The following is a 26431-nucleotide window of genomic DNA, read 5'->3' as shown; positions in this document are numbered from 1 at the left end:
TAGCCTCTAATTAAAAAAAGGGGGATGTGGGGATACAAGTACCGATTAGTGGGTAGAGACATGAGAATGCGGCACACAGTCCAGACTTTCGTGGGGGCAAGCCGCCAAGCCTAAACAACCTCAAAGCTCTCAAGTGCTGGGTTCCATTAACTACGATCCCACTTGATCACCCGTCACGAACTCCATGTCCCTGTATACCTGATAAAGAACAACCCTTTCTATTGCACAGTACATTCTTATCTGTCCATCTTGCATCGTTGATTGCACGAGCATGGAGGATCGGGCGGACCCGGCAGCTCAGCCTGAACGGGCGCCTCAATCTAGATCTTCCGCGCCGCGTGTACGGCTCAGCTGCGAAGCTTGCCGCCAACGCAAGGTGAAATGCGATAAGCTGAGCCCCTGTACGAGCTGCGTGCGGCTCGGCTTTCAATGTGTACCCGTTGAGCGGGCCCGTCTACCGCGGGGCAGAACGAGGAGGCAGCCCGAGCGGGTGGCCCACACTGATAGAGAGCTTGCCGATCGCGTTGCGAAGCTTGAAGATCTCTTACGGAAGTACGCCCCCGACGGCCAGGCTCCCCCCGGGGGAGCCTCAGTCGGCTCTACCGATTGGCAGCACGGATGTGGAGCGGTCCGAGAGTAGTTTGCAGCCCAAGATGGAAGATGTCGAGAGCTGGCGGAACGAAAGCTCTCACCCGTCCACGGCATCGAGTTTGCCCCATCGGCCGCGCCCAGAGGCTGCCTACATTGGTAGCTCCTTTTGGGAGAGTATGATGCAGACGGTAAGCACTCAAAATTTCTGATGTATCCGCTTGCTTCAACGCGAATGTATGTGAGACTTTCAACTTATTCATGATGACAGACAAGTGAACTCCGCCATGTTCTTGATAGCTGGGAAAACGAAGAGCTTGAGACTCAGAATCCACCTGGCTTTGGTGGGACTTCGTTCTTAGGCTCTGAGAGCTCAGACAGTCCCAAGTCCCCACAATTGCTTCGAGGGATCACTATTGCTCCTCAGACACGGCGATGTCTATGTGAAATATTTTTGCGCAATGTGGACCCAGTCTTTAAGATTCTGCACCGCCCATCAGTGCGAGCATACCTCATCGATGATGAGCCGTATCTGGATTATGAGCCAGATCACCAAGCGCCATTGACCCTGGCGTATGCGATTTATTACGCGGCTGTATGTACAATTGACGATGGGCAGTGCCAAGTGATCTTCGGCGTGGACAAGAAGACCGTCTCGACCGAACTTCAAAGGGAAACCGAGGCTGCCTTGGTGAAGTCTGACTTTGTGACCACGAATGATTTGACTATTTTGCAGGCTTACGTCTTGTCCCTGGTACGTTCAAGTGTCCCTCCGAACTCTACAATGACGTCCCTCGGAACTTACCAAGCAGCAGCTCGCAGCCCGATCTCAAGATCAAAGTCGACGCGTCTGGACCATGATGTCCATGGCACTACGAGTCGGCCAAGCATTATGTCTTCATTTGGGTGATCCACCATTCTACGTCAGCTCGTTTGACAGGCAGATGCGGCGCCGTCTCTGGCAGGCTATAGGTCTTCTCGACTTAGCAGCTTCTCTGGACAGAGCCTCTGAACCGATGATGCAGTCTGCATGGCTAGACGCACATCCACCGGCCAATATCAATGACGAAGATATTTTCTTCGGCATGGAAACGCCCATTCAGGAACACCCCGAAGGAACCTTCACCGACATGACTCATTCTTTGATCCTTGCTGCAGCGCAGTCTGTCGCGAGAATGCTTGCATTTAGAGATTTCATTGAACCCGGCAAGAAAACCATGGCCCTTAGGAAACGGATCTTGAAGGACTTTCAAGACAAGGCAAGCGCACTTTTGAAAGGATGCAGACCCGATCTGTTCGCATTTCAATTATACGCCAGACGAACAGCAGCTACCATTAACGGTTTTCTACAATTGGGCTGTCTGCGTCCGTTGCAAAGAAGCACTAGCTTCATTCCTCCCAAGTTCCTGGAGATAGTCTCCTTCGACTCGCCGCGGATAATCTGCAGAAACTACACGAGTCATATAGTGACCCTGCTACGGCACCATGGATGTGGTTCGGCTCTTTATGGGTCCCATGGCACGGCCTCGCAGTCGCCCTCGCCGAGTTGTGCGTTTGTAAAGATCCACAAACAATGACCAAGTACTGGCCTGTCGTCGAGCAAGTGTTCCACCGATCAAGCCTAGGCGTTGCAGACTCCCAGCATGGCATGCTCTGGAAACCACTCGAGAAATTGATGAACCAAGCTCGAAATCACAAGCGGGAAATGCTCGGAAGCCAATCTCCAACCGAGGCCCCGTACCACGCACCTCACATGATACCCATGACCTCCGTCGCTCAATCAATGACCGGGCCACTCACGTCAGAAGAATTGACGGCGCAACTCTCGTCGCAAGATTTGAATGCTCCGCCTGGATCGGCGAGCTATACAATGAGCATAGACTCGACTTTGGCTGCTGGCCAGTCAGCTACCCCGACGGTCTCACAGCCCCAACTTACCATTACCCTCGATATGCTAGAACCTTATCCCAATGTTTGGGATGGAATGGACTTTACCACCACTGGACTGCCCGCCTCGGATGATAACATCGCGTGGCATAACTATGAGAGCTTCATCGGTGATGTGTATGACAACGTGAATTATATGATTTGAAGCCTGGAGGCTACTTGGGCGGTCTTTCTTCTTTCTCTCTTGCACCTTTGGTGTGGTATTGGTCATTTTTTTTTCTCTGTGGATTTTAGACTGATGACTTGGATCATTAAACAATAGTGCAAATATATCCAATCCTGTATTTTCCATAACCCAACCATAACCCAAAAGTATCAACAACAAATAGTCTGTACTACACTCCGCCCGAACTCTGTCTCGTTCCGATCCAATCACTGGAATACAGGCCTTGTTTGAGGCATTGACGGCCAATTTGGCGTCGTCGGAGTATGAGCGGATGGTACGGACGTCCATGTGGTGACTTGGCGAGTAAGTGCAGGGAACACTTTTTTCACGGACTGAAATCCACTCGACCGAACTGAAAGAAATAATTTCAAAGAAAGATATCTGACTTCTTGTAGCGCGCCGCGGACTCTCGTGAGGTAAGCACCGAGTCCTGGTCGCTATGGCTGTCGACCGGATCCTTCGCCCGATGCCCGATGACCGAGTTGAGTTACTTCAATTGATCGGTATTGCCCGGATACCACATCATGCCTGAGGTATTTGAGTATCTTCATGGGTTCTTCAATTCTGTCGGGTGGTATCCTGTGCTCACTTTGCTTTGCGTACACACCTTGCTCTCTACTGAATGCTGTTTTATTCTGGAGTATATAATTTTCATTGTCACTTCCTCAAGCACATACGACCATAAGGTGTTGAGAACAGGGCTTCCCGTCCGCTCAGCCGTACTTAAGCCATAAGTTCTGCATGGCCAATTCTCAAAGAGCCCTTTGCTTCTAAAATATCGATGCAAGCTCCCCTAGGGTGAGTGTGGGTGATATAGGTGAGAAGTCTGGAGACTGGAGTGAGAGGGGTGAGAACAGGGCGAGAATTAGACCTGGCACTCACCCGCGGGTGACCTTGCGGACCCTCCACCCAACCCCGGGTGGGTGAGGGTCCAATGTCGACCCTGAGGGTCGACATAGAGGTGCCCGACCCGTAGAGGGTGACCCGCGGGGTCCACAAATAGGATAAATATGTAGGAAACGTGACTTACTCATCTCTATATAAATTATACGGATTCAGGGAGTTTTTCTATGTATTCGTTTGCAATTTTTATCGAAGGTTCGATTCCTTTTCTTCGTAATTAGATTATTATTATAATTATTCTTAGGCAATCATGCTCTTACACTGTAATGAGTACGCCACTCGACTCACGTGACTGACCCAGTCACCTCACGTAAGCCCGTTAGGCCTCAGTGCCTCGAGGCCTTAACAGATAGGAACGGTCACGTTACCCTACTTTTTCTGCCGCACGGCACCGCCCATAAGGCATACTTTTAATCCTTCCGTACTCTTACTTACCGATACAGACCCCATCGCCTCCAGAATCTCAATGGTCAACGCATATTTCAAAGTGAAGAACGTTAAGGAGTCTTGTGTTGCACAAAATGATTAGATATTGAAAACGTCAGCGAAATAGCATTAGTGAATTAGTACATACACAGTAATGAGTACATCGCCTCCTGACCGGGGAGATAGTCGAAGTACCAGCAAACATCAGAAAAAAAAGAGGCCGGGGGAAGGAAAAGAAAAGTCCTACATGGGACCGGGGGCCATAAAATCCAATTCCGACAGATCGCTCACAGCTCTAGCCTTGCATCGAACTCTAGGGCCATCCACACATCGATATTGGGCCCGAGACCAGCTATCCAAGCGTGACCTGGATACGACACCGTCTTATTTTTTCGGTAGATTGTTTGGCCATAGTGATCGGTGTGCCAGATACGGCCATGCTCCTCGAGTCGCGCCAGTGGGCAATGTTCTAATTTGCCTTCCTGTTGGAGCTTCTTTACCTCATCAAGGGACTTATAACAGTCTCCCTGCTTGGGAGCCCACATGCCGCCAAAATGTTCTGGGTTACCGTTTTCCACAGATCCTTGGTACAAGCACGTGTGGAGCTCTTTGAAGGCTTTGTCGCTGTGGTCATGCAGACGACAATCCACATTGGGTCCTGGAATAACCTGGTCAGCATTCCCATTTCCTCCCAGGGTAACAGAGTGGCATACCGGCAGTCCAGAATTGCATATGTGCAATATTTTGTTTACTTTCCAGGAAGCGGAAATGGAATCCTGTCAGGTTGTAGAATTCGTCTCCCTTGAAGTCGCCTCCCCACCAGAGTTTCTCGACCTTGATAAACTCCAGCTTCGGCGCCTCTAATCCGACGTCGCTCAGTACGAATGTGTTCTGAACCGGAACGTCTTCTGCCTTTGTCCATTTTTCATCCCCACTGCTGAGGGGCACCAAGCGGAGAATTATAGCGCCAGTGTTCTGATTCACGGAAAGGCAATCTCCGGATTTGATCAAGGACTCCTTCTTCGGGAACGGTTCGCCTCCCAGGGCCTTCAGTTCATCGTCCGTGTCCGCCAAGCTTCCGTAGAGGACTTTAATGCCTTGCTTGTCTCCTACAGACACTTTGCTATTGGGAGGATACACCTCGACGCTGATCTGGAAATTTGCGACTTTGATTAGTTCCTTTGAGGCAGGTTCGCCGCAGATGTTAATAGGGTCCGGAATGTAAACCATCCCTTCACCTCCCCATACCGTCCCAATGATCCGCGCCTTAGCCGGCTGCCGATCAGCCTCATTTTTGTATAGGGTGACCTCCGGGTCCTTTTCCTGATAGTAATCTTTCACGTTGTAGCTGATGGAGGCTATATCGTTTTTACCATTCCCGCAAAAGTTCCTGGGAGAGGGAAGTAGAATTGTCAGTCCCTCGCGCTGTCCCGGTAAAAAGAGACGTATTTACGTACCCTACAGCATGTCTTCCAGATGATTCCTTTGTGATATGCCATTTGGCGAAGACGCCATTTTCCAGATCGATGGGTTTGTAGCAAAGTATACCCTGTGGAGGTGTCAGTAATAGGTTTCAATGAGTCTTTAATGGGATAGCAGATGGCATGCCTTATTGGGATTTTCCCCTTTCTGCTCCTCGTCCTACGGAAAGTCACATCCCCCTTAGCACTGTTGTACCTTCCCACGCGGAATGACACTTACACCCGTGAGCGTCCCATCATCCGTGCGATCCAGCGGCCCAAACATAGAGACAAGGAATTCGTCAATACCATCACCTTTTCGGTCAGCGTTCCCAGCACCCATTTCAATTAGATAACCATGACAACATACCGTCAATATCGGCACATGTTACGTAGTGACCTGGACCATCTCCCCAGTGCTGTTGCTGGGTTGGCGTTCCATAATCATCTCAGGACATGGCGCTTCCACTTTTTCCCGTAGATTGGGTGTTTGTCTTTGGTGTAGACACACACCTTAGTCGAATGAAATGGGTCGATCGTGGCGACGTAGGAAAAAGCGTCACTACCGATTTTACCAATGTCGGCACTACCAGTTCCCCAGTGATCTCCTGAGCCGGGACTGATAGAATTGTCTGTCTGCCCTGGTGTCTTCGGTTCACCTATTCCAATAAGCTCTCGTTTCCAACGACCTTCGTCGTGGTATAGCCTAGTCACGCCTTCTCTGGAGGAAACAAGGAGGGAATCCAAGCCTGACGGGCCATCCAGCCTGTGGTTTTTATTCCCTTGCAGTCAGTGGATACTCACTCGATCCAGTTTATATTGAAGGATTTGGACCGCTCACTAACCGTTTGGCGACTATCTCATGAACGACAGTAAAATGCTGATCATCCACTATATCGCGTTGCCACTCGCTCCTGGACGAAAGAAAATCAAATGTTAACCTATGACGTCGGAGCCTTCGACCCGAGTGCAACTTACACCGCAGACGGCTTCTCAGGAATTTGGAATCGAATGATTGGGATAGGAGTAGTCTATGGGGAAGTAAAAACCAGGTTAACCACTATAAATGTACTGTCAAAACGCCATACACGTGTGGATTTTGGTTACCTTATCTTCGCGTCCATGAAGCACCGGGGCCGCGATCAGTTCGGGAAAGGACCTACAAGCGACTTAGCAGTGCCCTTTGCATGTTCTATACATGACGGTATGCAGATGCGAGGAAGTTATTACCTTTGAGTGAAGTAACCAGTCTGGAGACGGTGCATTACCGGCCATCGACCAATATGATGTTGCTTCCAGGTTTTGTCCTTGAGGTTCGCGCGGCCGGGATTCTCGAACCAGCTGATATGTCCACCTTTCTCGTCGCTTTCAATCATAGTGTTTCCAAAATCATGACAAACAACAACATCCATGAGGCCGTTTTGTGTGATATCCATGCCCACCACAGCAACAGGCGTAGACAGGTGAGCCACTGGGTACACGTCCCAGGCTGCCAGATGGTCTATGGTTACTATTCGGCTGTATTGAATCTCACGGGAAGTGTTAGTCGCTTACTATCATCATCCTCCACGGCTAAGAAGCTTGTCAGCGGCGTCGTTGCGAGCTCCCTGGGAATTGAGGCATACATCTAGTATCTGATTTCACATTCAGAGCGTTATCCAAAAACTCGACTTTTCCGCTGTTCAGTCCGGACCTGTGCGCACCATTGGCAATCAGCTGGTGTCGGTTGCTAACTACTTGAGCAGGATATCTCACGCAATAAGCCCTGGGACTTTGTCCTCCTTCGAGAATTGAAATGCACACACCCAGTAGCCGTCTTTACGTTGCTTCTGGATGGTTGCCTTTGTGAATTTTGGGGCGGTATGAGTGGCCATTTTGGGTCTGCCAGGTGAGGTCTTAAGAGAGCAAAGAAGTAGATGCAGGTAACCTTCAATTTCCGCGAAAGAGAGATCTGAACCTGAGTTTTCCTACTAGGTTCAATATATACGTTGTCAAAGCAACCGTAGGCATTTACCGATGGCAGATGACTCTATTCAAGAAGCTAATCAACGCCGAAATAGACCAGAGTGCAACATATGTGTCAGAATACATTACGCAACCGGCGGATTTTGCATTTCATTGGGGTCGAAACGTCATGTTCTGATTGTCTGAATTACCTCGTTCCAGACCTCTCTAGCTATCAATTCGTGCCCAAGAGATTGAAATAAAGTTTAATTACGCAAATATTACAGTTTCGACTCCACATCCAACGCTGTACTAGTCATTCGACTTTCTTCACTGTTGCCAGAAATGGTTTTCTCGGCATTGCTGGAGTTGAGTGCCAAAGTCGTGTGCGAAACCTGCCCCTGTAAAGAGAAAGCTTGACAAACCAGGTGACGCAAGGGTGAAACTTCCTTTGCAACGCTCACGATGGTATCGCGGAAAGCATGGGGGTAATCGAGGCCGCAAATCCTAGTGGCTGGTGGTCCAAATATTGAGGACCTCCCCATACCAGGCCTTGCTCCGGGAAGTAACTGCGTCGCTCGCTCGTGACGACGGGCAGAAACTTCTACCCGTAATATGGAGGAAGCCGTCGGATCGACTTAACAAATGATGAGGTCCCAGACAGCATCCACTAATATAACAGGACATCGTTCGCTCATTGATGGATTTACCCAGCATGATCGCCGGAGGGAAAAAGGCTTGATGTTTCCTGAATAACACCTCACTTGTTCGCAGAGTCGGTGGATTGACAGCGCTATGACATCCTTGGTTGCATGCGCAAATGTTCAGCACAACATTAACTATGGTTATTGTATATTCTGCGTAGAACGACTCTTCATACATCAGCCGAGGCCACTTCGCCTCGGTGTCTAAACCTGTTGAAACCTTTCATCAAGTAATATGTCAGCATTGACAACTTCAGGTGCTGGCAGTACACCTTTGAGCCTCTAAACCTTGATGCACCGAAGGCACCGTGGATGCGGTTGCAGATATCTGGGGAATTACTGGGGAATTATGGGCACTAATGGGCGCTAATCCGCAACCAGCAAAGCCTTCTACTAGTAGTACAGTGGATGCAGTCAATTTAGCTTTTAGAACCAAAAAAGGTAACAGCCTAGTCGTAAACGATGGACAAAGTGGCTTAGTCGCCGGCGGCTATTAATAGGAAGCAGTATTGTTTGACCTGATTCTATTTGTTGACCCGAGGATTGGCATCGAGCAAGTGACTGTACAAGTGATTTTGTACGAGTAACTTTGTAGGATTGCCCAACAGAGCTCTCTGTATGGAGCGTCTATTTTACCTAAAGTTGCGACGCCTCCTATTAGAGATGCTTCTTCAAAGACTTGGTACTTGCGTCAACATGACTGGTTGCGTATACGGCATCACCTAGAAGAGCACTGGAGAATGTTACACAAGCTGCTAAAGGCTACGGAATGGCCAAGCGGCTATTTGGCCCTTGGTACCACATTCTTACAACAGACGTAATATCATTAAACTATATTTCGTAGAAAGTTGGAATACGTCATCGTGACTTCTAAATGCCTTCAGATTAGGCAATTTCCCTTAAGGATCCAGAATGGAACGAGATCTCGTTGCACCCCGTTGTATTGAGTACGGGCACCACGATCTCCCATAACGAAAAATGAGCGTCAAATGCAACAAGATCTAGTTTAGACCGCGAAAACTCCGAGGAAGCATCGGGTTAAATGGGGCGATTTAAAGCGGGACAGGGGGTTAAATCGGGACTGTGGGTGCTATCTGTCCATAAGCAACCTCCATATTGCATATCTTTGACTTCGGAAAAGGCTCCAAAATACTATGTAGGGTGGCCTTGGACTCAACTCCTACGAAGATGTGGCTATGACGTGAGTTATCCCAATCTACACTATTACATCGGCCCGCGAGTGATTGTGACCGTTCCTAGACCGTGAGACCTTTTCAGGTCCTTTGAACCCCCTTCTGCTAAGGAGGAGTCATGTTAGCCTGGCTAAGGGATCCAGATCTTCACTCTGAGAAGATGAATGGTCATTCTCTAAACTCACATGTTTCCAAGAAACTGTCTCCTTTGTGTTACTTCTGGGACTCCCGAGAGCGGCATTATGATGACTGACATTGAGATGACCTGGGTGGGCCATCATCCGATGAAGTCTAGAATGTAAAACTAACTGATACTAAACAGCAGAAAACAAACTTCCCATGGATAAATGATTCATATTAGGACCGTAGAAGTCACTTTGACGCCAACGCTGCAAGCCGCATTATCGGCAGAAGGCCCACAAGGGAAGACTACCAACTCGATCCGTTCTACATCTGTGGTGCGAGTCTATATTAACAGTACTCAAAATCCACTAAAGTATGCACCTGCAAACTCAAAATCCCCGGCTGTATCGTCCACCTATCCGTCGTTACGGGGCGGGGAAGGCGGAAACCAACCTTAACTTAGATTTGGACCCACTCTTCCGCACCCAGGATTTCGGATAGCTCTTAACCCAGGTAGCTTTGCACCTCTCCGTGACACTAATTGCCTTTCGGTCAGTCGTAGGGCGTGAGCTGCATCCAGTAACTGCAATATCTTCTCGAATCAGAAGACCAGCACGTAGGTCACCGGTAAAAAAGTCATGATGTTACCTCTGCCTTATCATCATTACACGTCAAGGGATATGGGATCCACGCACCCCGCATGGTTCGACCATAACCACCGACATGTTGCCATTCTGCTTCCGGCACGACTGCGCCAGTCGACAGTGGGTTTAAGCTGAGGTCTTTAGAAGTCTTGACATCACCGAAATTGCTCCATATCACTCAGATATTTCTCGGCAACTAGGTATTCGCACATATAAACCCCGTAAAAGAACAAGCCGAGGTTGATATGCGAAAGAGGACAAGACATTCTGCTCTTGTTTACGAGATCTAGTAACCTGCAGCTGTTCTCTCCAGTACCGAAATGGATAAGTATGATTATGATGCTCTGAGTAAGACTCCCATCTGCCTTTCAACATGGCCAGGGCAAACTGCCACATATCTCAGGGACTCCGCGCTAACGGAACTTAGTCGTGGGCTCGGGCCCCATTGGTGCCACCTACGCCAGGCTTCTAGTCGAGGCGGGTTACAAGGTACTGATGGTCGAGGCTGGTGCACAGTGAGTCTCAGAAGGAACAGTTCCTGAGTACGGACTTGCTGACATTGTAAAAGAGAGAGCGAACACGCTGGGGAGCACAAGAAGAACGCTGTAGCCTTCCAGAAAGACATTGATGCTTTTGTCAAGTGAGTGCGGTCAGACAGTCTGGCGTCATGGAATGTAGCTAACCGTCTCCGGATCAGCATCATTCACGTAGGCAACAGCAAAAACCCGACGGAGTGCCCAAGCTGACATTTGAAACCTACCTCTCCAGGGAAGTTTGCATCTCACTTCAGTCCCAACAAAAAAGTCGACCGTTCCTACTTTACCCCCGATTTGTTGGTCAGCGTATGCATTCCACCGTGATCACACCTCTTGGCTATTGCGCATAGGCTGATGTGGAAAAGGGAAAACCAAATATACAATGGGCAGAATCCCAAACAGGATCCAACGGTGAACCTTGACGCGAACGCCGTGGCACGCAATGTGGGCGGCATGTCCACCCAGTAAGTTTTGATCCCCCCTGGCTCTTGCTGGTTTAGCTCCAGTTGCCCCGCTGTGTTTTCCGATCGCGTAGAGATACCCTATCACCCGAGATTGCCACTGATCAATCTAATTTAGTTGGACCTGTGCGACCCCCGAACAACTTAAAGGGCTGGAACGCTCGACCATCTTCACAGACGACGAATGGACCGCACTGTATAAGCGTGCGAAAGACCTCATTGGAACGCGCACAGATGTTTTAGAGGATTCAATTCGCCAAGAACTGGTCCTCCAGATCCTAAAGGACGAGTACAATGCACGAAACCCGGCTCCGCTTCCTCTGGCAGCCCAGAGAAACCAAAAAAAACAAGGATTTTATTATCTGGTCGTCGTCCTCCACTATCCTTGACCCAATTAAAGATAAAAAGGACGATGATGGAGAGCACCTCTTTACTCTATGGTCGCAGTGCATTTGCGATAGACTTCACTTTGAGGATACAAAGGACAAAGAGGGAGCGGTCAAGTGTGCCCAGTTACTCCACTTCCGCACGAACAAGGAACAATACGTCCGGGCCAACAAATACATCATCTGCGGTGGATCGATACTCACGCCACAGTTACTATATAAGTCAGGGTTCAAGCCGAAAGAAAAGATGTCTAAAGAGACGCCTACTTACCTCCGGCTTCCAGCTTTGGTGGAGTGACCCCCGTATTGTCACCAATGTATAATATGATGCTGACTGATAGTGCGGCGCTAGGGACACAATCTGACCGAGCAAACCATGTGCTTTTGCCAGATCGTCTTGAACAAATCCTGGATCAACGCAGTGGCCGACGATAACCACAATCCATACCCGAACGATCCTCAAAAGAAGGAAGCATGGGAAAAACTCAGGGCAAAGTGGAAGCCGAAAGTGGACCAGCACAAGGAAGAGACCATAGCGCAAGGTTATGAGGATCCGTTACCGTTTCCGTTTAACGACTTAGACCCTCAGGTTACCCTTCCCCTGTCGGAGTGCTATCCCTGGCACACTCAAATCCACCGTGACGCGTTCTCCTATGGCGCAGCGCCCCCAGCGATTGACAAGCGAACCATTGTTGATCTGCGATTTTTCGGAATGGTGAAGCCCAGCTGGGACAACTGCGTGACGTTTGAAGATGATATCCAGGATGGCTACGGCATGCCGCAGCCTACATTCAAATTCACACTCGGTGAAGAGGACCGCGAGAACTCCCATAGAATGATGCAAGACATGGAAAAAGTAGCTGGTAGCTTGGGTGGCTATCTCCCCGGCTCCGAGCCCCAGTTCCTGGCCCCTGGCCTGGCACTGCACGTTTGTGGCACCACGGCGGCTGGGAAGGAGAAAGAGGTTTCATGCTGTGATTTGAACAGTAAGGTCTGGGATTTCAACAATCTCTACCTGGGAGGGCTGAATGTTATCCCCGGTTCGAACGGCTCTAATCCCACTTTGACTGCAATTTGCTTTGCCATCCAAGGAGCGGAAGATGTCGTTAGCAGCTTGAAGGCGAATAAGTAGCCCGACGTTCAAGGGTCCGCTGCGTGATCTTGACTATGGAATTCAACATTCCACGCTGTTGTCGTGAGTCTACTTCGTTACGAGGTTCATTTCCTTGTGCTAGTAATGGATTGTTCTCCTATTATTCTACTGAGTTGTTATATATATAATAACAGAGTAAATATTGATAGGGTGCTATAATAGCAACAAAAGTTGTTACTATTGTCGGTATACTATCATAAACATCAGGTGGTCAGAAGTGGAATGGAGCAGCTGATATTTTAGATAAGAATCCTACAGGTAGATGTGTAGTTGTATTTGCTGTTCAATTTCTGCACCAGCTAGATTATTCATAATATAAAAGCTACATATACATCACCTATAAATCTATTGAAATGGGAACGGCTCGATGGCTGTCTGGCGATGCAGACTGGACAACAAACACACACACTGCCTGCCCGGTGTAGGGGACGGTCTGGATGAGGCCGTACTGATGCCCTGATGCGGCAGTACGGAATCACCTTAATGCTGCATCATGAATAGAAGAAAATGGGGTGAACCTGAATGAATTGGGTAGATGACTTGTCTATCTCCGAATCTGTCTTGAAGATGCACTATGCACTGCAGACATTAGATCATGCCTGAGGCCACACATATGCTATTATGTCACCAGTTCTCCCACTACACTAGTTATATATTAATGCAATGCCTAATAAAACAAAATAACTTGATAATCCACCCCGTGAAAAGTAAGCTAACCTAGCTGAAGTAGAAGAGTCAGAATTTCAACACATAGCATATAATAGATAATCCATAACTTTGTAATTCTATAGATAAGAAAACAGAAACTAAATCACGACTTGATATTAATACTGCGCTTCCTGTCAGTTATTTTAAGGAAAAATTACATTAATGTATATTTCTAATGTTAAATATTGTTCTCCTCGACAGAATATCAGATAATGTTGGCGTGGTGCAACAGCGGAACGGGATTGCGAGGTGCTACTTGGTGGTGAGAATGACAGTATATAACTATGGCTGCGATCTGGCTCTATATGAACTATCCACGTGGCCGTTCGGGCCGTCCTATTGTACCACCATATGTATATGCTGCCACATAGATTAAGCTGCCATGTAGATTATGCTACCACATGGATTGTGCTCCCCACATGACTTCTTCGTAGGGCGGGTTTGTCAACGGGAGGCTCTTTCAGTGAGAGGCTCTGTTTTGTCACCACCCGCTAAGAGATTCTGTATAGAGTGAGAACACCCCCCAGTAGTTTTACCTTTTCGGTAACGTTACGCCTAAGGGCGGACCTAATCTCTTCTACTTCTTTTCACGGAGATTCTATATAGATAATGTATTGCCTCGTCGGGCTATAACGCGATTTACCTCAGACAAAAGCCGGATTTCTTAAATATTTGGGCCAGAATTTGAACAAAGACCTACGATATGCACATAGCTAAATGCTGATCATTGGGCTGTGGGATAGCTGTAGTTAGGGTCATTCAACGGTTATGTTGCAAAAGGGACGTTGCCCCAAGGGTGATGGCCACGTGATGATTGATGTGTCTCGATGCCTAACTATTCGGTGGAGCACTTGGCCCAAGGCAACGTGGAAGTCAGCCTCGCCGCTGATTAGGCCGATCCTGCGCTGAAATTCGATGGTATTTGCAGATGCCAAGAGACCGTGGTTCCATAAAGATCGCGGTGGACCAATAATGTCTAGAGGGTCAATGCGCTGTTCGTGCGCCCCAAGGTGATTAGTCACCCGGCTCTCACCCCGTCTCCTGTATATCACACTCACCCTTGTCACCCTGGGTCGCGCCACGCTAAAGCGGCGGTCAATGAGTTACTCTCAGGAAACTCCAAAGTATATAGTCTGCTCTAGTCAAGTTCCAAATACATACGACCATAGGGTGTGGAGAACAGGGCTTCCCGTCCGCTCAGCCGTACTTAAGCCACACGCCGGCAGGTTAGTAGTTGGGTGGGTGACCACCAGCGAATCCCTGCTGTTGTATGTTTTTTACTTTTCTCTAGTTTTTTGCTATTTTCCATACGCCTCATAGCTATGTTGATACAACTACATTGATTCTGTTCGTGTTTAAGTTTGGCCAGAAAATGGAGTGACGGATTAGTTCAGACGGCTACGCTAGTGCTGTTATATCATTTCCAACTAGTTGGCAGCTCGAACCGGCAAAAGAAACAGGCACCGTTACAGCGGTATTCGCCGTTGCCAGTGAAAATGAAGACTTGAGCCAAGGTGGGCTGTTACGAAGATGGTCTCAACAACCCTCTTCTAACAGAAGAGATGCTGCAAGAACTATACTAGATCGAAGATCTTGAAAAGCGATTTCAACAAAACACCATGAATTGAACCATGGCTGAAACATACTACAAGTAGTTACACGATCAATAATTAGAGACACAAGTCCGACACAAATGCCGCTATCGATGAGACAATATTTGTACATGATCAAAGGATCGAATGTCCTTTGCAAAGAATGAAAGACACAGCGAACATCCCCCAAATACACATGAGATATGTGGACTTGTGGCTCATTTTGAGAATTGGCCGACCATGTGAACAGTGCACCAGGACAACTCGTAGTTGCAACACCAGAGTAAACGCTGGATGCAACTGAAATGGCTTCGGAGGAACTCATCGTGTATTGAGGTGGCATAGAAGTTTCCAATGTAATCGAGAGGTCAGCAGCGGACTGAAGTGAACTCTGGGCGACTGTGAAGGTAGCAGGGTTAGCGGAGACCGTATTGATAGTGTGAGATGTATAGGTCGCTTCTAGCGCCTCCTGTGAAGACGTCTCTTGGGAAAATGTTGACTGAGTGACCAGCCTGCGACACCCGTGGCCGCAAATGGGGTACCTTTAATGGCTGCCCGATCATTGTCGCCATTACTTTCGTCTCTGATCTCTCACAGGGCGTCCCAAAAACGTTAGTAGCCGGTCAATTCTTCCTCGGCTTCGGAGTCAACATCATTCGATCAACTAGCTCTATATGGTGTGCAGAGGTCTGTCCGCCTGCATACCGAGGCATTATCATGGCTTCCCTACAATTGCACGTATGCCGTCGGATCGCTGATCGCTTCGGGTGTCACGGGAGGATTAGCTAGATATGCTGACAACACAGCGTGGCAGATTCCATGGTCAAATGATTTGGGAATTGTGTTGCTATCTGTACTCTTCTTTCCTGGGTCAACGCGCTGGCTCTTCTCACATAGCCAGGGAGCAAAAGCATTGGAGTTCCTAGCGTACTATCATGGAGAAGGCAACCCCGATCATCTACTTGTCCAGCTCCAATTGCAGGAATACCGCGAATTTAGCGCCCTTTGCGGCTCAGGTAAGCGCTGGTGGGACTGTGGCGACTTCTACAGAACCAAGTTAGGAGGATGGCGATTTATCAACGCTTTGATTACCGGGATTTGGTATCAATGCTTAGGGAACGCAGTTGTCACATAATAGCTGCCAGCAATGTTGATCACTACTGGTATCATCGCGTCTGAAGAAGTGCTGAATGTCAACCTTGGCAACACTGTGGTCTCGACGGTTGCTTCATGCATTGGTGCCAGTCAGATCAAGAGAATGGGCCGTCGACCAACCAACATCTGGACAGCTGTGGCTTGTTGGGTTTGTTTCGCATGTATCACGATCGGATCTGGTATCTACGCAAATACCAAAGCGGAACCGGCTGCCTCAGCTGGTATTGCGTTCATCTTCGTCTTTGGCTTTTACTATAATTTTGGCATGACTCCGCTCCGCTACAGGCGCATTACCCGGTCGAGGCTCTTTCCTCCGAGACGAGAGGCAAAGGGCGGTGGTCTGACATTCTCAATTGCACATGGGTTCAATCCCTCAACTAGTTTTGCTTCCCGCTGGCTTTCAAGAATATTGGTTGGCACACCTACATTGTGTTCATTGTTTGGGATTTGTTCGAGGCGAGCGTGACATACATTTTCTCTGTAGAGACTAAGAACCATACACTGGAAGAGCTCTCCGAGATATTTGAAAGTCTAAACCCTGCCAAGGCTTCTTTACAAAAGCCATTGCTGTTAGACTCTTGAGTGTTGAAGCAATCGCCATCGATTATGGAACTTATTCGGAGTGACTATTCAAAACCATATCATTGTATATGAAACATATCGTCCGTTTTGATAAATGGTGGCTTGCATGCCCAGTGTAAGATTATTTGTGAGGCGTCGAATTTGTCATTCTCGCGGCGTGCACCGGTCTGAGCATGCCTTCATGTTCCGTATCGATTACGCGAGTAGACGATTCTTCCAATTGGAGTACTTGACGGATAAAAGTTTTGGAGACCTAGATCCCATGTTTCCTGCTCATTGGGGGCGTCGTCTTCCATTTCAGCAGGGAAAATCCTTTGAGTTTCGGCATTTGTCACTGTATCTGCATCGGAGGGAGAGCCTCCAGCATTGGGTTCTTTGTAAAGCCGTTGATAGGTACACTGCCGTTCGCGACGAATGCATGCGGAGCAGGGGTTTTGCCCATTGCATGCTTTTCTAATGCTTGCGCAGTTATCGCACGCGCGCTTGTGTTTTCCTCCGCGATGAATCTCGGGCATTTCCTGTCCTTTTTCTAGCCGAATCTTGCATGATTTCCAATGTCGCCGGAGGACATCGCTAAAAAATCCGTGTCAGAGCTTTCATACCACTAGATACGCAGCATATATACAGTGAGTTCCTAAGGGGCGTAGAGTACCCACCCTCGGCTGAAAAGAGCGCCACAAAAGTGACAAACTTGGCTTTTCTGTTCGCTATCTGCAGAGTGTCAGGTCGCAACTCTCTGTCAATTTACAAAATGCATACGGGTCAATAAATGACGATTCAGATGATCCAGCCGGCTAAAGGTGGACGCGCACTGGTCGCACCTCCACTGGGTCGGCGGTGAAACTTCCATATGGGCTGCTAGACCGTTTTGAGAAAAGGCAGGCGAGAGCGAAGCGAAGTTGGTCCAAGATTGAAAATCCGCAGCTGTGATTCGCCTGAGATGGATATGGCGGGTCGAATTAGAATCGCGCAGAGGCGAGAGAGCCGAGTTCAAGAGAGCAAGGCGGGTGAATCCCGCCAGTCCTCGGCGTCGGGGTCGGGGTCGGGGTCGGGTATTCCCCGCTTCGCATCCAACGACCTTGGGGGAGGGGTTGACGATCACGTCCGAATGTGGTATCCAGTTCGTCAGTGAAGGTGATGTGGGTGAAACCTCTGAAGATGATGTGAGGAAGGAGAGATGAGAATCACCGACTATCCGCTCTTCCGTCACCTGCTCCGTCGCGATTCCCCCACATTGATGGGAGTCGCAGCAACTGCACAGATCAACAAGCAGGTACTGAGAAGATGGGCGGGAAACTCCACGAGTCTAGTGAGATCTCAGAAAAGGGGGTGGAAGTATAAAAAGAGCCAAAAGCCAACTTTTGTCAACCCAAGTTTCAAACAGTCCAAGTTCAAGTATCTTACACTGATTAAATTGCACCAAGACAATGTCTTCTCTGACCTCTGAATCTAATGATGCTGTCGCGAGCGGCTCTGGTACCGAAGAGCCGTGGAACCACTGGCCAAACGATATAGGGGTACGCTCTTGTCTCTCGCGTGCATGCCGGAGTTCATCTAACAACGCTGTAGTTCGATCCAGAATACGAAGAACGCACCCCGGTTGAGCTTGCTGTACGCGGTGAGATTCCGGCATATGCTGCTGGCACGCTTTATCGTACAGGACCAGGCAAAAGCCAGGTCGAAACCCAAGAAGGTCGACTCTTCCAGTTGTCGCACTGGTTCGATGGATTTAGCCAAACACACCGTTTCCAGATTCTTTCATCGGCAGACTCGACTCGCGTTATCTACAATTCCCGATTTGGAACTGACGCCCTGATTGAGCATGTTCGCGCAACGGGGAAATGGGCAAATTTGGTTTTGGCCAGAAACGAGATCCCTGCAAGTCGGTTTTCAACAAAGTTCAGACTGAATACGTCCCGCCTCTTGCTCCTGACTCTGCGAATATTGGCGTTACTCTTTCAGTCAACATGCCTGGTCTCGATCATGATCCGAATGAATCAAAGGACCGCTGGGCCAATGGCATCCGGACCCTGTATGCGAAGACGGACTATAACGCATTCCAGAAGCTTGACCCGGAGACCCTAGAGCCAATTGGTCTTGCAAGCCAGCAATCTTTGCATCCAGATCTGGCGGGTCCACTAGCAGCTTCGCATGCCCGCTCCGATCCTGTGACGGGCGATATGTACAACTTCAATCTCACTCTCGGGGAAGAGTCGACATATCGTGTATTTGGTGTCTCTGCTTCGACTGGAGAGACTACGATCCTGGCCACGTTCACAGGCATTCCTGCTTACCTGCACTCGCTGCTTATAACTGAGAATTACGTGCTCCTTTGCGTGTGGAACTCCCACGTCAACCCGTTGGAGCTAGTCAGTGGCTCCTTCATGGACTCCATCATGCCTACGGACCCATCCAAGCCGGCGACATGGTATGTGATCGATCGCAGAACTGAAAAGGGACTCGTTGCCACCTACGAGAGTCCTGCCTTCTTCTGCTTCCATACCATCAACGCATGGGAGGAACCGTCAAAGGAAGATCCAACCAAGACGGATATTGTCGCCGATCTTGTGCGCATGGACAACACCGAATTCCTCAAGTTTCTCTACTACGAGAACCTCAAGTCGTCGCTCCCTAGTGCTAAACAGTTTGCCGCAGGCAGAGGCGAAGGGTTGCGGTCAACCATCACACGCTTCCGTCTGCCGGCTCTACCTTCTGTGCCTAGCTCGGAGACTCTACATGCAATGGTGGAATGGTCTGCTTGCAAAGCATGTTCTCCTGAGCTGCCTACAATGAATCCAGCCTTTGTGACGAAGAAGTATCGATATGTATACGCCACGACCTTCGGTGGCGAGGCCACCCTTACAGATGGCATTATGAAATTCGACTGCGAGACACAGGAGACGACCCGGTGGGTCCGCCATGGCCACTCCCCTGGGGAGCCAATCTTCGTTGCAAACCCGAAAGGAGAGAGTGAGGATGACGGTGTCCTTCTTAGTGTTGTGCTTGATGGCTTGCAGGGTTATAGTTACTTGCTCTGTCTCGATGCTCGTAATCTGGTTGAGTTGGGCAGGGCTGAAGTCAAGGGAGTTGTTGGCTTTGGTTTCCATGGACAGCATGTTCCTCTCGTTGGCATGCCCACGGGAGATTGGTAGAGATCAGGTCGGGAATTTGAGCTATGTAAAATTTGCAGCTTGTTTTTTCCAAGTTCTTCTATGTGATTATTCTATTCCTCCTGGACTTTTGGATGTGTCCTTCGTTATCGTGCCGCTATTCCATAAATGAAGAAGTTCGGAGACCTTTGCACAATTCGACTGTCTTGGTATACGCCGCTTGCACGTCAGTCTGAGGTCAAACCAGTCTGCTCGCTCCAAATGGAGACATATCTAGCTCATCATATCTGGGGAGTGTTCCGATGGACCAGATGAAACGACACAGCTTGCAGGAGCCATTGCTCTTGGAAGAGCCTATACCGACAAAGTCAACTTGGCGACTCGATTCGGGGGTTGATGTAAAATTTTGGCTCTCCTCGTCCCTGTCGGCCGCTGGTGAAAAAAGCTCCAATGAAAGCGGTAGATTGGCGTGGAAGGCGATCTGAGACCGGACATTTTGGAAATGAGTCATTCCATCCATCGATGTAGCTTCTCAGATGGCCTGAGAAAAGATGAAGTTTCCTCAACTTGGGAAGACCCATAGATCTGCGCCCTGTGGATGACACTGAGTGCGACTCGGCTCCCCCCACCTGCCACTTTTTTCAAATAAAGTCGGAGATCATCTACCATCTCCGAATATTATCACCATTAGTCACTTCCCAACATCCTACAATGGCTGCCGGCGGAACAGATCTATCCGTCCTGCTAGCGACGATGGAACCAACTTTAGACCCCACCACCTATGTCTTCATCAACACAATCGAGCCAGTCACCTCGCTACCACTGGCCACTCTCCAACCTCAACTCATCGCCCAGGAGGCCGAGGGTACCACCATTGTGACAACGGAAGAACTGGCCTTGTCACACGGCTACAGAGAAGCCGTTTTTCCATGCAAGAAGATCTCTCTCACCGTCCACTCTAGCCTCGAGGCGATCGGACTGATAGCGGCCATCACGAACCGCCTGAAGGATCATCAGATCAGCACGAACGTGGTCAGTGGATTCTTCCATGACCACATCTACGTCCCAGTCGGACGCGCAGAGGATGCGATGCTAGTGCTGGTGGATTTAGCCACAGAGGCGAAAAGGCAATAGAGCCTAGTTTTTCAAAGCGGATGCAAAGACCGGGGGGGGGGGAATGAGAGGAAAGGAACTTGAAAAAAAAGGCTTCACAGATTTCTATAACTAGCTATGAAAGAGTTGAAACTAAATTTTCGGGCTGAAACCCTTTCATCTCCCACTACTCCAAACCTATGGTACACATACATCGTGGAGGAGACATAAAACAGAACGAAAGCAGAACAGCACGCCACAGGTAAAGCCCAGAACCGACAATGACAGGGTGCAACAATGAAGGGGGTCCATTTCTCTCTCTCTACCTTCACCATGAGACGCCAGAAAGATAATACTCGCCGACCCCCGAATCCCGGAAGAACTCCGCAGTACTTTTGGCGTACAGGCTGGTGCGCACCAGCAATTACAGATGACAATGGCCGTCAATCGAGACTCTTAGATTGGCTGTCTCAGGTCCGAGATCAAAGACAAGATAAGAGGCGAGATTGAACAGCAGGGTATTAGTTGTACAACACCGATGCTCAAAGAAAAACGAATAGAATTGAACGTTGAAGGATCACGAAGGGATCAGTAATCGTCTTCCTTCTCGATGACCATGATCAACTCGGTCAACTCCTTCCGTAGTGCACGGTTTCGGTCCCAGACCTCCACGATCTTGGGACGTTGACTCACGAAGCATGCCTTCTTCCATGACAGACCGCCATGCTTAGGCGCGGTGCGTTTGGGGAGGCCACGTGCGATGTTGCGCAGGACCAGAGCAGCCTTGTAGGCCACACCGATGGGCTCGTGCTTCTCGTTGATGGGGGTATCCATGTAGTACCATTTGCGGACGATGCGCTCTTGGAGAACAGCACGCTTGGTGCTGGGCGGAGGTGCGTCCGCAGGTCGGTTTTCAGGAAGGTGGGAGGAGACATGACCAGCGACCATGGCAGTATTGGAACTAGGCCCAGAAGCCCGGAATCGCGTGCAGTTGCTCCATTGACAGGTATGAATGGGAGTTTCGGCAGCTTCCGTCTTAAACTCGCCCGGTGTCTCTGAGGGTTCCAGGTGCATATGGTCGGTGAAAACGTGGCTGCGAAGGTCGTTTGGAGATGTGAAGGCGCGCAGGCACATCTTCGATGGCTTGGAGTTATCCGCCCATTTGCAATAGCAGTAGGGGAAGCCATCAAAGGTATAGGCAGTCTCGAGAGGCCGGATGCCCTTGATGATGAACTTCGTAGCAGTTCCCGGGCCGTTGATCACCTGAGCTTGAGCATTGGTGAAGGTATTGCTGACGTTCTTGATGAACTCCGCTGCAGGGAGCACTCCACCTCCAGGGACACGCTGGTCCGCAAATCGACTTTGATAGGCTTGCCACAGAGCAATCTGAGTGATCTCACAATCCGCATCCTCGACGAAGCAGCAGCGAAGCCACTGTGAGCTCCGCTCCGGTTCTGAAAGTTCCATCAGTTTCTCCAAAAGCTCCGGGGGCACTCGAGGAATATCGGAAGGCGCCGGAGCAATCTTCTCTTCTTGGAGAACAGTTTCGTGCTTGGTGGGCCGGGCCTCATAAGTCAAGAGTGCGATCATGCGAGGAACAAAGACGATGGGGAAATTGATTACATCCATGAGAGTCTCGATGTTGTCATGGCTGAGCGTGTATTGGTACCATACATCCAGCGCCCCGCTCAGGATGTCCTTGTCGAGGTCCAGTAGTGTGTGGTAATACAACTGTTGTAAAGTAGATTTCGACAGGCTTTCCATGGCCCGTGTGCCATCTTCATCCTGGAGCTCGGTGGAGAAATGCGTCAAAGCCCAGAGTGCCCGCACAATATGGGCGCGATCTGTGGAATCCAAACAGTTGACCAGGGAGACCCAGAGCGGATCTTTGGAATCGGTTCTCATGAACTTGGTCACTTCCTCCGCAATATCGAGAGCATCGTTCTTAATCTCATTGAAGCGAGGCTGGTTTGGTGTGTTCATAAGGATGACCAAAAAGTCTCGGAGCAAACCACTTGCGTAGCGCGAGACGTAAAAAGCATTTTCCTTGAGCAACACCATATTCCTCAGCACCAGAGTCGCCTCCTTGATGTTTCGAATTTGGTGGTTAAATTCGTAAGTTTCCAGGGTGTCACTTGGAAGGTTCGTTGGGATCTTCCGGATTCTCTCGAGGACATCCCGTGTACCGTGAAGCGAATTCAACACGTTGACCCGGTCGGATAGATTTCTGGGGTCATATTCGAATTCCCATCGCACGCCAGTGCAAAGGTATGTGACGTCCAGCGCCTTCATCATCAGGGTTTCGGCAAGCAACGGAAAGCCCTCAAACTTGAACTTATCCCACCGCTGATTGGAAATCTGGACGAGATGGTATAGCGCAAAATCGACTTCATCTGGAATGCCTGACTGGAGGCCATAGTGTGCACGTTTGTAAATGTGGTCCGCTACAGAATATGTCATTAGCATTTCGATTTGAGTGGAATATCGCAGGCGCTACTCACTGCGCGGGACTTCAAGAAACTTCAAAGGAAAGTAAGGGTCGTAAAAGTCAGGCTGTCTGGCAGTCTTATTCCGGTCATAGAGATTGGCAAAAAGGGTGGGTCGATTTCCTGGTGTCGGCACCTCTCGGGTTGACATTGGCAATTGTGTCTGGCCTTTTCCATCCCAGCTTTCGACCGCGAAGCTTGCACTGTGGAGGTTGGCCGCCGGGTTGAGGCTCATATGAGGGGACATGGAGGGAGGCGGAGACGTGAAGCTTTGATGGTGCGAGCGGCGAGAAGGGGCTGTGTCGGGGATGAATGGTTGGTTGACTTTGGGCGCCTGGCGCAAGCCCTCTGCTTTTGTATTAGCACGGTTGACTTTGACATTCTGGAAGAGGCTCTTACGTCGGAGAGATGTTCTTTGAGGCGTAGAGCCAGACATCATGCCACTACAAGCAACAACTAGGTCCAGCTGGCGACAATATTCACAGCGATATGATCTGCAGCGCAAAATCTCCCTTGACCAGCGAATTTGGAATGGCTGGTTCAGACGTGACACCGGTAGACACTTGCGTTCCTGCCTCAATATAGCACTTCACTAAGGAGGTTTTTAACGAGGGGTCAACGCCGTTGAAGTGGCGTCCCGCAAGTGAATCGAGCGGCGCCGGGGGTAGGTCGCGGAAGAGGGAGGTCTCGTCCTCTAAAGTGGTCGACAAAGGGAACGACAGAAAACGTCAGCCAAAACGGTCCTTGTATCACGTCCACCAGCTGTAGTTGTTGGCGACAAAGGTGAAGCTGTCGGCGCGTTCGAGACTAAGGCTGGGATGCGCAGCCAAGAAGAACACGAAGTGGTGGATACGTGTTTGACTTCGATGGGAGGCGTAGACTAGCGCAGGTAGTGCAACCTCAGGCGACTGGGTTCAGGTGGTGGATAGCCTTCAATGCCTTGTTTGTGGCCCTGGAGGGCAGTTGGAGAAGCTGGACTTGCGATCAACGGAACTGATCAGCCAAAAGTCCGCGCTTTCTCTAAGGCGCGTTTTCGGTCGACGGTTGTTCCGTTGCCGAGGATCGATGCGCTATCCCTTTTCGGGTGTGATGTGAACTATACCAACATGTGTTGAGAACGTGTTCGGCGACGTGTGAACAGCTTGACCTGGAATATCCTGGATTTCTTTTGGATCTAGTACTTTGTGAATTATATTCAAGCTGCTCACTTGATAGGCAATGGACACTACGCTATTGACAGGAAAAGAAGCTCGACACAACATGATCTGATTAACAGCCGACGAGTCATTAGGAAATATCTGGACGCAAGTAACTGTCATCATGCATATGCGTAGCTGTACATCTCTCCCGGTATTTTATTGCTGTATAAAGAATGGGCTTGAACGAATTCGCATTGCGGGTGAATTATGGGAGTCTCTAAGTGATGGGGAACAGGTGACCTCCCACCCACATCATTGTCTGTCTGTGCATCTTGTGTTCACTGGAGTCCAAGGTATCGATGGCTGTATAAGTCGCTTCAGCTGGATTGAAAACGGCTTGTCGTACTATTGAATAAGCTCTGGAGGTTCAACATGCCTCTCGTCCCCCAACCTCAGATTGCCTCCCAAGTGGCCCGGCTCCCTCTGGCCAAATTCTCCCATACGACCACCTCCATCGACCACAGCGGACCATTGTCCTGGATTCATGTCAATGGCAACGGAGGTCTTGTTTGTCTTTTGGACAAGTTCTCCGGGGCCCATCGACACCATCAAGATTGATCCTGCGAGTCGTAAACAACCAAGGGATTCTGGTGTGTTCTCCATTAACTCGTCGAATGAAATCTAGAGCTGAGAAGATTCCAGGAGCAACTTGATTTGGAACATTTTGTTCGACTCTCTATCTCTCAAGCGCATTCACCCTCGAAACCACCCTTCGCCGTGGTGGTCAAGTCCCCTTGTCTGGCAGTGAAATACGCGCAAAGCCAAACTCACGTAAATCCATTTGAGAAGGCACATTTAAGTCAATTCCCGTTCTGACAGGCATAAACAGGTCCGCCGTTTCCAACTCAAATTCACCCAAGATCGAGATTACTACTCGGCGCTTGCGATTCTAAGCGAGATTAATTGCCCGTTGGCGGAAGGGAGTGCATCAACTCAGACACTGCAGAGACCACCTTCAACTAGTTCTTGGACATCAGTGCCCTCCGTCCAATTGTCGACCACCACATTGAGCAATGCGAACAATGCAATGACTCCCGATAGCAATGGGCCCGGTTCTATGTATCCGGTCCTCGGATATGAGCAAGGAGTACACATAAGTTCTAGTCAGACCTCTGACACCACATCCGTGCAGCAAAAAGCCAGGCATATCGCTCCTGAGTCTCAGAATCTCGAGCAGGGAAAAGCAAGCAGCCGGCCTGCCAGCACTCCAGCCTACCACGACGAAAGTCAACTCAACCGGATGCTTCCACCACGGCGGGAACTTCCTTTTGCCAAGTCAGGCAAGAGAAAATCTAGAGCTGCCAGTGCCAGCGAGCGGACTTTTGAGCACCTCGTACTCGAATCATCAACCGAGCGGGAAGCCAATGCACTCCGGTACCAGGGAGCGGATCCATTGAACAAGACGAAAGCCCCTTCACGACACGACTCGTATGTCCCAGACTCGCAACCCGAGGCTCAATCTCAACCCTTTCCCTCAACCCAACAACCTCAAACACGAGGGTCACCAGAGCTCCAGCCATCCGCTGCACCGCGCCAAGATATTCATCGTACAATGGTCCGAGGGGAATCTCCCGAACATGCCGATACCCAGCTAGTTCAGACACAGGAATATGTCCCTACTTACGGAAACACCTCCATCGAGAACCAGCTCGAGCAGTACATTGCTTCCCCAAGCGCAGAGCGAATTGCCTTCCTGGAGAACTGGATGTGCGAGTTACTCGATGACGACAAGTTCCTTACTTTATGCCAGGACGTTGAGGGGACGTGGAGACGCTTTGCATTCGGCCAGAAGAGGGGATTCGAGTGACTATTGCCAACCATTGCTAGGCTTTGAATGGAGAGAGAATTCGACACAATCGACATTTATACCCGC

General features: G+C 49.5%; 8 protein-coding genes across 8 annotated transcripts; 6 read left to right on the top strand and 2 right to left on the bottom strand.

Annotated features, from left to right (window-relative positions):
- Positions 1-271: 271 nt before the first annotated feature.
- Positions 272-2680, top strand: N7477_009671 (uncharacterized protein; the record flags this gene model as incomplete). The annotated part of the gene is made up of 5 exons (XM_056971332.1): positions 272-552; positions 614-779; positions 860-1342; positions 1398-1929; positions 1992-2680. 5 exons carry the CDS (start codon positions 272-274, stop codon positions 2678-2680), a joined length of 2151 nt encoding a protein of 716 aa, XP_056818311.1.
- Positions 2681-4317: 1637 nt separating this feature from the next.
- N7477_009670 (uncharacterized protein) lies at positions 4318-5833 on the bottom strand (the record flags this gene model as incomplete). Its single annotated transcript, XM_056971331.1, has 4 exons — positions 4318-4688; positions 4744-5420; positions 5488-5579; positions 5732-5833. The coding sequence occupies 4 exons, from the start codon at positions 5831-5833 to the stop codon at positions 4318-4320; spliced, it is 1242 nt and encodes a 413-aa protein (XP_056818310.1).
- Positions 5834-10418: 4585 nt separating this feature from the next.
- Positions 10419-12613, top strand: N7477_009669 (uncharacterized protein; the record flags this gene model as incomplete). The annotated part of the gene is made up of 7 exons (XM_056971330.1): positions 10419-10446; positions 10526-10613; positions 10667-10738; positions 11000-11098; positions 11214-11384; positions 11428-11770; positions 11834-12613. The coding sequence occupies 7 exons, from the start codon at positions 10419-10421 to the stop codon at positions 12611-12613; spliced, it is 1581 nt and encodes a 526-aa protein (XP_056818309.1).
- Positions 12614-16081: 3468 nt separating this feature from the next.
- Positions 16082-16671, top strand: N7477_009668 (uncharacterized protein; the record flags this gene model as incomplete). The annotated part of the gene is made up of 2 exons (XM_056971329.1): positions 16082-16237; positions 16471-16671. The coding sequence occupies 2 exons, from the start codon at positions 16082-16084 to the stop codon at positions 16669-16671; spliced, it is 357 nt and encodes a 118-aa protein (XP_056818308.1).
- A 1427-nt stretch (positions 16672-18098) lies between these two features.
- Positions 18099-19823, top strand: N7477_009667 (carotenoid oxygenase family protein; the record flags this gene model as incomplete). Its single annotated transcript, XM_056971328.1, has 3 exons — positions 18099-18188; positions 18241-18495; positions 18537-19823. 3 exons carry the CDS (start codon positions 18099-18101, stop codon positions 19821-19823), a joined length of 1632 nt encoding a protein of 543 aa, XP_056818307.1.
- A 669-nt stretch (positions 19824-20492) lies between these two features.
- N7477_009666 (ACT domain-containing protein) lies at positions 20493-20915 on the top strand (the record flags this gene model as incomplete). Its single annotated transcript, XM_056971327.1, has 1 exon — positions 20493-20915. One exon carries the CDS (start codon positions 20493-20495, stop codon positions 20913-20915), a length of 423 nt encoding a protein of 140 aa, XP_056818306.1.
- Positions 20916-21461: 546 nt separating this feature from the next.
- N7477_009665 (putative chromatin remodeling complex subunit (Rsc9)) lies at positions 21462-23795 on the bottom strand (the record flags this gene model as incomplete). The annotated part of the gene is made up of 2 exons (XM_056971326.1): positions 21462-23317; positions 23375-23795. 2 exons carry the CDS (start codon positions 23793-23795, stop codon positions 21462-21464), a joined length of 2277 nt encoding a protein of 758 aa, XP_056818305.1.
- Positions 23796-24916: 1121 nt separating this feature from the next.
- On the top strand, positions 24917-26365 carry N7477_009664 (uncharacterized protein; the record flags this gene model as incomplete). Its single annotated transcript, XM_056971325.1, has 3 exons — positions 24917-25148; positions 25247-25329; positions 25388-26365. Coding segments are annotated over 3 exons (1293 nt in total), but the record flags the coding sequence as incomplete, so codon positions are not given.
- Between the last annotated feature and the right edge of the window lie 66 nt (positions 26366-26431).

Source organism: Penicillium maclennaniae (genome assembly GCF_028827695.1).
Source record: "Penicillium maclennaniae strain IBT 15551 chromosome Unknown utg000008l:1.0-3552695.0:1.0-3555053.0, whole genome shotgun sequence".
In the NCBI taxonomy this organism is placed as follows: domain Eukaryota; kingdom Fungi; phylum Ascomycota; class Eurotiomycetes; order Eurotiales; family Aspergillaceae; genus Penicillium; species Penicillium maclennaniae.
This window is presented reverse-complemented; position numbering and strand designations above follow the sequence as displayed.